The sequence below is a fragment of the Pungitius pungitius genome, chromosome 2 (assembly GCF_949316345.1).
Source record: "Pungitius pungitius chromosome 2, fPunPun2.1, whole genome shotgun sequence".
NCBI lineage: Eukaryota > Metazoa > Chordata > Actinopteri > Perciformes > Gasterosteidae > Pungitius > Pungitius pungitius.
Window position 1 is genome coordinate 106818 of NC_084901.1, and position 11601 is coordinate 118418.

An 11601-nucleotide genomic window follows, 5' to 3' on the forward strand; every position below is an offset into this window, starting at 1 on the left:
GCTACAGGTAGAAGGTTACACTTGAGTTCATGGAGACAGAAACAGCGTGGACAGAATCAAGGTGGATCTTACCGAAGAGGGATCAATGATGTAACTGATTATGTCTCCGTCTGCATCCACGGCCTTCACGGTGAAAAGCACAGAGTTCACCGCTGTCAGCTGAAATCATACATCAGGAAATGAATGATATTTATATATATATATCAGGTAATAAATGTCTTACGTAACAATGTCTACATATATATAAGTATCGCGTTAACCACTACAACTTGATGATTTTTTACCTCACTGACTGTGAACCCGTGAATCGTCTCCTTTACAAACTTTGGTCTGTTGTCATTTTCATTCAGTATCTCCACCAGGATCCTGAACTTACTCTGATGATCAAAATGACTTTATTAAAAGCACGTTACTAGCTGCTGTGGTTCATGTTGGAGGGATAGCTCACCCGGATGACGTCGTCCTGGTAACAGGTGAGCTCTGCTATGAGCATCGGCCCCTGGGCCTGAGAGACAAACCCATGTGTGTTTATGAGTACTCTATCTATTTAATGTATTATGTTATGCTAATTTGATGATATATATTATGTGAGTGACATCCCTGTAGATTTAAACCTTTTTCAAGGAGGGCCAGATTTGATAATGTGAGGATGCTGATCCATCCTGCCGATGCCGGGGGCCAATAGTCTCTTCTCACCTTTTCTAACCATAAAAGTTACATGCAAACGATACACAATTTCCAGCTTTTATTTCAAATGGCAAAGCGCCCAAATATAAGCCACTCAGGCAAGTGTAAACAACTCTAAAATCACCATTCTGCCCTTCGTTCATACCTGAAGATATTGTATACCTTACACTTCCATGAAATTGATAAATATCTTTACCCCATGATCATTTTAAACAGGAGTTACAAGTATTGTTGTCTGTTGAAGAAAGAATTGCATTTGAAAGTTTTGAGATTTATTGAGGATTTATTTAACGGTGTTAGTGGGCAGTAAATAATACATTAAAAGACAAAAGGATCAGGCCGTATGAAATGGGACTGCGGGCCATGATGATCCAGGAGCAAGGAAGCAGGCGTACCTCTCTGTCGAGCACTCGGGGATCAGAGGCGTTCAGTCGCAGGGTTCGGCCCTCTAAGTAGAACCAGGCGGCGTCGTCTCCGCTCACACACAGGCGGAGGCTGTTAGCTCCTGGTTCTGCGGTCAGACCCAGCTCAGAGATGAACTGACCCATCGGACTGTTCTCCCTAAGCGCCGCAAAGATGTCCGAGCCACCCCCACACGGACCAGCTAGGGACAAAACACAAAGAAAGCGTCCCAGTTCAACACTCTGACGTTATTCACTCTGTTCTGACTAAACTAGCCTCTAAACTTGTGATGCCATTGAAGAAGGCACTTTGGTGACGACAGATCAAACTGTCTCACTAACCTTTGTTTCTATTACACCGTGGAGCATCTTCCAGCTCAGACATTTTTGATGCTTCACTAGTTATCCACTCTCTCCTATAATGGTCGAAAGGACTTGTGAGACATTTAGGGTCCTAAACGGGCTGGACTCTGTGAATGGGATCCTTGGAAGTTCTTCTTGATTAGTCCTAACCAACCATCTGATTTTCACTTCTATAAACGGTCATCCAAGGTGGGTTAGGGGGAGGAGTTAATACAACGTAATTTATACTGCTACTGGTCTCTTTACCTGTAACATTGTGATACAGAGCCACCTGCCACAGCAGCAGGCTGCAGGGTCTCAGCATCTTCCTCCACCGTTACCTCCTCCACCACCTTCTATAGAGCACACAATCATCAGGTTGTCACAGCTTTCATCAGTTCTTCTTTTTCAAGCTCATCATCGAGAACACACAACGTGAGGGGTGAGAAACTGATTTGACGCAAAATGAATCATGTTGATAATCTCCATGGAACATGTAATAATAGCCATGACATTAATTACAATAATAATAATACATAGACTCACCTCTCAGTCCGTGTATCCTGCTGTCAAGTTGTCATCACCTTCTGTTTGCACATATATATATATATAATTATAGTAGTGTGACAACAAGACAGATGGTCTGTGCGACAGATTATCAATGGATTATGTCTGATGTATTTACAGAGATTAATGAGCAGGAGAATTAGCCCAGTATGCCACTAATACTACTCTCTATTGTACTCTCTACTGTCATCTGCTGTACACTACTGTGCTCTCTATTGTACTCTATACTGTATTATTTACTGTGCTCTTACTCTATATTGTACTCCCTACTGTACTCTCTATTGTACTTTATACTTTACTCTCTACTGTACTTTACAGTGTACTCTTTGCTGAACTCAAACAAACTGGGCACAAAGAGGGAGTGGCCAGTGTTGCCATAACAACACTTATTAGATTAAGACTCATCATTAACGGAGTCCATCGGGGAAACCAGTAGGAAGCTGAATGTTATTATTTGATATTTTAAATAAAAGAACTCAATGAAACGAGGGAGGGACGAGTCAGAGGAGATTAGAGGGAAGTGTTGTAGTCGCCTTTGGTTCTGTTCACTTCCAGATTGTCTTCAAAGCTGCTCACAAATAAAATGGTTTCATTTTACTCAGGTATTCTATTTCAGGGCTTTCGTCATCTCTGTGACCTCTAACCTTTCACCTCTGAAATTTGACTACATTTTATTTAATCAGAAGGACAACATAATAATAGTCATTATTTTATTCACATTCCAAAGGTTTTGAACAAATCCTCAGAACTCTGTTTATACCATTTAAAAGGAGCCTGTGAACCACAACTCCCAGGGTGCTTTTCATTAACAAACGATCACATATGAAGACGTAAACTGCTGCTTTCTGTCACTTCTTTCCGTTGCCAAACGGGTCAGAAGCGGCGGTCCCGGCCTCCTCGTCCCCAACCTGAAGGGAGGAGCCAAGGTTGGCTGTGAGACAGGTGGAGAGGACACACCTCCTGCTGGGGCGGGACATCACAGGTGAGATTTATAGACTTATAGAAGGGGACCAAAGGTGAGACTTTTACTGAAGGAGACTTATAGATATTATTATATATATATTATAGATGTATCTGTACAAATATGTCTACTCTGAACAGGTGGATCTAATATGTAAACAGGTGTATCTACTCAATACAAAAATATATACTCTGAACAAGTGTATCTAATCTGTACAAATATATCTACTCTGAACAGGTACACAATATTTGGTGAATGTCTAAACACGTAATGAGGTGAAGATCGTTCCTACGAGAAGAGAATAATCCGATTCGATGTTGTGTTTGTCGAGGATCTGAAGAGGAAACAAATCAATTAGTATTATTCTTCAGGTTCAATTAACCTCCCTAACTTCCTAAAGTACTAACTTTATTAGTAAATTCAGATCTTTAGGTAACAAAAAAACACATTACATTACATGTCATTTAGCTGACGCTTTTATCCAAAGCGACGTACAATAAGTGCATTTAAACATAAAGATGCAAACTCAGAAGAACAAGTAACAAGAAAGTAAAATTTTCATCAAATAAGCAGTTTGAAAACATGTTATAGATAAGATGAAGTACAGAAGTACAGTTTAAGTGCTACCATTTGTTAGTGCTACGGTTTACACATAATGTAAACATAACACATAATGTGTGTCATTATCTCAGTGCATATGTGTAGTGTGCATTATATAGTGTGTTGATATATTGTGTATAATGTGTATTACGCTTGTATACAAAGTGTATTAATATGTGCACATTGCGTATATTATTTTGTGTATAATGTTTATTATTTTGTAAGTAAGTAACTTATTTAATAATCAGATTAGATATTAAATAAATAAATGTCAGTATTTATCAATCCTTACATACAGGAACCTATGTAAATAAATATCCATAAACAAAAATACATCAATAGTTTTTATCCTCATTGACCTTCAAAATGTCTTTAACTAAAGCTTCCACTTGTAACTACATATAATAACATATGATGAATACATAATGACTCACCTGGTGGAGTTTCCTTCTGGGATGTTCAGCTGGTCAGAACTATCAGTAAGGAGAAAATATTAGCAAGATCCTCTTCTTCATCTTTACTATCATCATCATCATCACAACCACTATTATTGTTAATAAGTATAACCTTCGTCTGCTACTTTGTCGTCTCATATTAATATATATCTCACCTGCTGAGAGTAGGAGGAATAGGACCAGCAAAGATCAACGCCATGATCATCAACATCATCATCATCATCATCATCTTCATCTTCAAAGAGAGTCGAGCAGCCTGACCAAACTTTATCATGAGATCGTCTGTATTTATAGAGTCAGTGAGTCTGAAGGCCAACAGTCACATGATCAGAGACCAAACCCTCCTTGAGCTTAACAGGAATACTTATCAGTGTATATCTATATACATATTACTTTATTGATATATATCTATCTATAGAAAGATATATATATCTATACATGGATATATCAATATATTTATGATATATGACATATATATAAAATGTACCATCTTGTCACTAGTTAGAGGTGTTTGTGGGCTATCTGACGCGTGGTTCCAAACAAATCCACTTCCAGTCCAATACTGCATCTATCTTCTTTATTTTGGCTCGGTTCTGATGCTCAAACACATTGCAATCAATAGTTATGGTCCACCATGATTCTTGATCCTCACGGTCAAAAACTGTTTGCTTCCCCATAACACCTGGCCTCCCCTGCTCTCTGATTATCTATACACCTTAAACCCATACTCCACCCAGTGTTCTCCAGTGGAACTACAACAGCCATTTGAGAGCATAATGGCTCTTACAATATACAGTATATACATAACTATATAACTATATGAATATAATTATACAGGGGTTATCACGGGGGGGAACTGAAGCCAAGGATACGCGGCGAATCAGTTACCAGCCAGTTTCAGGGCTGACACAGAGACAAACAAACAGCAATTTAGAGTCACCAATGAACCTAATCCCCAGGGACTGTGGGAAGAAGGCAGAGAACCCAGAGAGAACCCTTCAAAGGGAGAACATACAGACTCCAAAAAGACCCCCAGGTAAAGTCAAACCCAGGACCTTCTTGAGGTGAGGAACCAGTGGTAAGCACCACACCACCTTCATGTTTATACTAATTCAGTCAGCAGACCTCAGGTCACAATGAAGCCATCAGTCATCGACTGAAGGTCTCTGCTGAAACACCAAGGACGTCTTAATATTGTCTCTTTCCCTTTATCACTGGAGCTCAGCAGCTTCATGAGAACCAACTGACCTCTGGACCTCAGTGAAACCTGCACCCACAGCAACAGGCCTGATGCCCCTCCATGTATAGATGTATGTATATATAAAACTAGTTCATGCATTTGTTACTTCTAGACTGGATTACTGTAATTCTTTGATCAGGCTGCTCTTGTAAATCGCTTAAACCTCTCCAGCTGATTCAGAATGCTGCAGCATGTGTATTAACAAGAACTAAGAAATGGGATCATATAACTCCTGTATTAACTTCTCTGCACTGGCTTCCTGTTAAATCAAGAATAGAATTTAAGGTACTTCTCCTCACCTACAAGGCACTTGCTGGTGAGGCACCGTCTTATCTTAAAGAGCTTGTTACACCATATTGTCCTACAAGGCATCTACGCTCCGTAGATGCTGGGCTACTTGTGGTTCCTAGAGTTTTAAAAAGTAGGATGGGGGCCAGAGCCTTCAGTTATCAAGCTCCTCTTTTGTGGAACCAGCTTCCACTTTCAGTCCGGGGGGCAGACTCGGTCAGTTCATTTAAGATAAAGCTTAAAACGTTCCTCTTTGATATTGCTTATAGTTAGGGCTGGCTCAGGTTAGCCTGGACCAGCCCTTAGTTAAGCTGCTCTAGGCTTAGACTGCCGGGGGACTTCTTAGGACACACCGAGCCCCTCTTTCACTCTCACTCTCACTCTCTCCTCCCACAATCATCCATGTTTTATTAATGTACATCACTAAGCATCACCCATCAGCGATGTGCTCAAGGAGGCGGTGAGTCTGTTGCGTCACTTCCTGTCGACAGCGTGTTTGATGTCTTGAACTTTTTCAGAGCTCTAGCGATACCAAGTTGATTCTGTCGTGATATTGTCAGTACAAGCGGCGAATTATCTACGTGAGACGTTGTTAAACGCCTCACCGTCCAGCACTTTGTCGTTTAAACGAATAGTTGCTTAGACGTTGTTTAGCGTTAGCGCTACCTCTTTTAGCATTAGCTTAGCAGCTAACATTGTGATGTCTTCCCTCCCTACCTCCCCTGCTCTCTCTTGCTCGGTGTGTCACATGTTTAGCTATTCCTCTGCCTCCCTTACGGATAATGGTACATGTAAGAAGTGCAGTATATTTGATCGCTTGGAGGCGAGGCTTAGTGAGTTAGAAGCACGGCTCCGCACCATGGAGGTAGCCGCTGTTAACCAGCCATCTCCTATAGTCGGTGCGGACCACATAGACGTATCGTTTGCTCCTGCTAACCGTCCCCCGGCAACCCCCGAGCGGCCGGGAGGCTGGGTGACTGTCCGGAATAAGCATAAGTCTAAGTCGAAGCACACGGTTAACCACCAACCACTTCACGTTTCAAACCGCTTCTCCCCACTCAGCGACACACCCGCTGAGAAGCCAACTCTGGTTATAGGTAGCTCCATTCTGAGGAACGTGAAGTTAGCGAAACCAGGGGCCATAGTCACTTGTATCCCCGGGGCCAGAGCGGGCGACATTGAGTCTTATCTTAAACTGCTGGCTAAGGATAAACGTAAATACAGTAAGATTGTAATACATGTCGGCGGTAATGACTCCCGGTTACGCCACTCGGAAGTCACAAAAGTTAACGTGGAATCGGTGTGTACATACGCTAAAACAATGTCGGACACCGTAGTTTTCTCTGGCCCCCTCCCAAACTTGATCAGTGACGACATGTATAGCCGCATGTCGTCATTCCGCCGCTGGTTGTCGAGGTGGTGCCCAGTAAATAATGTGGGCTTCGTTGATCACTGGAAAACGTTTTGGGGAGTGCCTGGTCTGATTAGGAGGGACGGCATCCATCCAACTTTGGATGGAGCTCAACTCATTTCTAAGAACCTGACCCAGTTTCTTAATGGACTTAATCCATGACCCAGAGTTCAGACCAGGAAGCAGAGTCGCAGTCTTACACACTTCTCTGCGCTTCATTCCGAGCAGTCACTCAGCTTAATTAACTCTATAGAAACTGTTTCTGCCCCACGGACACCGTTATTTAAGTTAAAGGTAAATAACCGAGGAGTTATATTTAATAACTTAATCAAAGTTAAATGTAACAATACAACTGTGCAACAAACTAGGAGAATTAAAGGGGGTCTTTTGAATATTAGATCTCTGTGCTCTAAAGCTGTTTTAGTAAATGAACTAATATCTGACAACCATGTTGATATTTTCTGTCTTACTGAAACATGGCTATCGGATGGGGAGTACTTTAGCTTAAATGAAGCGACTCCTCCAAGTCATGTTAATACTCATATCCCCCGAGGCACAGGCCGAGGGGGTGGAGTGGCAGCTATTTATGACTCCTGCCTTTTAATAAACCTTAAACCTAAACTGGATTATAACTCATTTGAAAGTCTGACTTTCAGTCTTTCACAACCAACCTGGAAAATAATCCAGCCGGTTCTCTTTGTAATAGTGTACAGGGCCCCAGGTCCTTATTCTGAATTTTTATGTGAATTTTCACAGTTCTTAACGAGTTTGGTCCTTAAAACGGACAAGGTAATTATAGTGGGTGACTTTAACATTCATGTGGATGTCGATAACGACAGCCTTGGTACTTCATTTCTCTCTTTGCTGGAATCAATTGGTTTCTGTCAGACTGTAAACAAACCAACTCATTGTTTTAACCACACCCTCGACTTGGTTCTTGTGTATGGTATTGTGATAGAACACTTAACAATCTTTCCACAGAACCCTCTCCTGTCCGACCATTGTCTGATAACCTTTGAATTTCTACTGCCAGAATCTCCTCCTCCTGCCAAGGGTTTCTACAGTCGATGTTTATCGGACACCGCTGTAGCCTCATTTAAAGAAACCATTCCCTCTGCTCTAAGTTCAGTGTCCTGTCTCAAGATATCAGAAGACTCCTGTGAAAACTTCAGTCCGTCACAAATCGACCATCTTGTCGATACTGCCACAGGCTCTTTGAGAATGGCACTGGACGGTATTGCTCCCCTCAAAAGAAGAATGGCAACAAGAAGGAAGTTCGCGCCTTGGTATAACTCTCAAACCCGGAACCTAAAGCAAACTGTGCGGAAACTTGAGCGGTTATGGCGTTCCACCAAATCAGAAGGATCTAGGCTAACTTGGCAAGACAGCGTTAAAACATATAAGAAGGCTCTCCGTAACGCAAGAGCATCTTATTACTCATCATTAATCGAGAAAAATAAAAACAACTCCAGGTTTCTCTTCAGCACTGTAGCCAGACTGACAGAGAGTCACAGCGCTGTCGAGCCGTGTATTCCTGTGGACCTCAGTAGTAACGACTTTATGAACTTCTTCAATAATAAGATTCTGACTATCAAAGAGAAAATTGATGGTCTACTACCCCCAACCGGAGCCAACCCGTCCGCGGATGTAGGATCCTTGGACGCAGCCGTGGGCCCTGATACCTACTTGGATGGTTTCTCTTCCATCAACCTTGATCAACTGACTTCTACAATTTTGAAATCCAACTCTTCCACTTGTCTCCTGGATCCGATTCCAACTAAGCTGCTTAAGGAAGTTTTTCCGTTAATTAGCACATCCCTACTGGATATTATGAATCTGTCTTTGTTGACAGGACATGTACCACAGTCCTTCAAGGTAGCTGTAATTAAACCTCTTCTGAAGAAACCTACCCTAGCTCCAGAGGTGTTGGCTAACTACAGACCCATCTCTAATCTTCCCTTCCTCGCTAAGATCCTGGAGAAATCTGTCGCGAATCAATTATGTGACTTTCTACAAAACAATGCTTTGTTCGAGGATTTCCAGTCAGGATTTCGAATGCATCACAGCACAGAAACGGCACTGGTGAAAATTACAAATGATCTTCTACTTGCATCGGACCAAGGACTTGTATCTTTTCTTGTATTGCTGGACCTCAGTGCTGCATTTGACACCATCGATCACCGTATCCTGCTGCAGAGACTGGAACACTTGATTGGCATCAAAGGAACTGCACTCAGCTGGTTTAAATCTTATTTATCGGATCGATCCCAGTTTGTGTTTGTGAACGGTGAATCATCGAGGACCACGAATGTTGGTCACGGAGTCCCACAAGGTTCTGTGCTTGGACCGATTCTATTTACCCTGTACATGCTTCCTTTGGGCGACGTTATCAGAAAACACCGCATAAACTTCCATTGTTATGCAGACGATACTCAACTGTATCTATCGATCAAGCCAGAAGACACCAACCAACTTGTTAGACTTCAGGACTGTCTTGGAGACATCAAAACCTGGATGACCTGCAACTTCCTGATGTTAAACTCGGAAAAAACGGAAGTTATCATGATAGGCCCAGAGCGCCTTCGAAGTCAGCTGTCACGTGATACAGTCTCTATGGATGGAATTGCTCTGGTATCCAACAGCACCGTCAGAAATCTTGGAGTTCTCTTCGACCAGGATATGTCCTTCAACTCTCATATAAAGAAGACTTCAAGGACTGCCTTTTTTCATCTACGGAATATATCAAAAATCAGGAACTTCCTGTCTCAAAGTGATGCAGAAAAACTAGTTCATGCATTTGTTACTTCTAGACTGGATTACTGTAATTCTTTGTTATCAGGCTGCTCTTGTAAATCGCTTAAACCTCTCCAACTGATTCAGAATGCTGCAGCACGTGTATTAACAAGAACTAAGAAATGGGATCATATAACTCCTGTATTAACTTCTCTGCACTGGCTTCCTGTTAAATCAAGAATAGAATTTAAGGTACTTCTCCTCACCTACAAGGCACTTGCTGGTGAGGCACCGTCTTATCTTAAAGAGCTTGTTACACCGTATTGTCCTACAAGGCATCTACGCTCCATAGATGCTGGGCTACTTGTGGTTCCTAGAGTTTTAAAAAGTAGGATGGGGGCCAGAGCCTTCAGTTATCAAGCTCCTCTTTTGTGGAACCAGCTTCCACTTTCAGTCCGGGGGGCAGACTCGGTCAGTTCATTTAAGATAAAGCTTAAAACGTTCCTCTTTGATATTGCTTATAGTTAGGGCTGGCTCAGGTTAGCCTGGACCAGCCCTTAGTTAAGCTGCTCTAGGCTTAGACTGCCGGGGGACTTCTTAGGACACACCGAGCCCCTCTCTCACTCTCACTCTCTCCTCCCACAATCATCCATGCTTTATTAATGTACATCACTAATTAAGCTTCTTTCCGGGAGTTTTTTGTGCTTTCTCGCCTAGCAGGTCTCCGTGGATCATAGTTTCGTGCGGACCCCGGTTCTGACTCCTGGCTCATGGCTCTGCTGACACCTGCTGCTGCCATCATCATTACTTTAAATATGATTCATATTACTGTCATCAAAAACCAACATCTTTCTGCTCTCCCTCCCCACAGAAGCCTCTGTGGATGGTGGTTCGATCTGATGGAGGTTGTCCCTGCAGTGGTCCTGCCGTACACCTCTTCTGCTACTTGCAATTACTTGTATCATTTCAGTTAGAGAAATTGAATGTATTGTACATCTTTTACATTGTTGATTCTGTACACATGACATCCATTGCAGTCTGTCCATCCCGGGAGAGGGATCCCTCCTCTGACGTTCTCCCTAAGGTTTCTTCCCTTTTTTCCCCATTGAAGGGTTTTTTTCATATTTTGGGGAGTTTTTCCTGTGCCGATGTGAGGGTTTCGGGACAGAGGATGTTGCATGTGTACAGACTGTAAAGCCCTCTGAGGCAAATTTGTAATTTGCGATTTTGGGCTATACAAAATAAAATGAATTGAATTGAATTGAATTAATTAAGCTTCTTTCCGGGAGTTTTTTGTGCTTTCTCGCCTAGCAGGTCTCCGTGGATCATAGTTCCGTGCGGACCCCGGTTCTGACTGCTGGCTCATGGCTCTGCTGACACCTGCTGCTGCCATCATCATTACTTTAAATATGATTCATATTACTGTCATCATAAACCAACATCTTTCTGCTCTCCCTCCCCACAGAAGCCTCTGTGGATGGTGGTTCTATCTGATGGAGGTTGTCCCTGCAGTGGTCCTGCCGTACACCTCTTCTGCTACTTGTAATTACTTGTATCATCTCTGTTAGCGGAATAGAATGTATTGTACATCTTTTACATTGTTGATTCTGTACACATGACATCCATTGCAGTCTGTCCATCCCGGGAGAGGGATCCCTCCTCTGACGTTCTCCTTAAGGTTTCTTCTCTTTTTTCCCCATTGAAGGGTTTTTTCATGTTTTGGGGAGTTTTTCCTGTGCCGATGTGAGGGTTTGGGGACAGAGGATGTTGCATGTGTACAGACTGTAAAGCCCTCTGAGGCAAATTTGTCATTTGCGATTTTGGGCTATGAATTGAATTGAATACACACGTACTGTTAGTGTATACATATATATTTATGTATATTAATGTGTATTTATGTGTATTTTGCCTGCCTA

At 42.2% G+C, this 11601-nt stretch overlaps 1 protein-coding gene across 1 annotated transcript; it reads right to left on the bottom strand.

The window, feature by feature from the left end:
* Positions 1 to 3: 3 nt before the first annotated feature.
* Positions 4 to 1285, bottom strand: LOC134107222 (cadherin-1-like). Its single transcript, XM_062558913.1, has 4 exons — positions 1083 to 1285; positions 449 to 505; positions 285 to 377; positions 4 to 159 (listed from the first exon to the last, which is right to left on the bottom strand). The coding sequence occupies exons 1-4, from the start codon at positions 1233 to 1235 to the stop codon at positions 28 to 30; spliced, it is 435 nt and encodes a 144-aa protein (XP_062414897.1). The 5' UTR covers positions 1236 to 1285; the 3' UTR covers positions 4 to 27.
* Between the last annotated feature and the right edge of the window lie 10316 nt (positions 1286 to 11601).

What these genes read in the sequence shown, in the direction of transcription:
- LOC134107222 (XM_062558913.1), bottom strand. Translation starts at nt 1,235, where the DNA reads ATGGGTCAGTTCATCTCTGAGCTGGGTCTGACCGCAGAACCAGGAGCT. An exon ending in CCCGAGTGCTCGACAGAGAG is followed by an intron (nt 506 to 1,082) that starts GTACGCCTGCTT and finishes TTTGTCTCTCAG; the next exon opens with GCCCAGGGGCCGATGCTCAT. An exon ending in ACGGGTTCACAGTCAGTGAG is followed by an intron (nt 160 to 284) that starts GTAAAAAATCAT and finishes GTATGATTTCAG; the next exon opens with CTGACAGCGGTGAACTCTGT.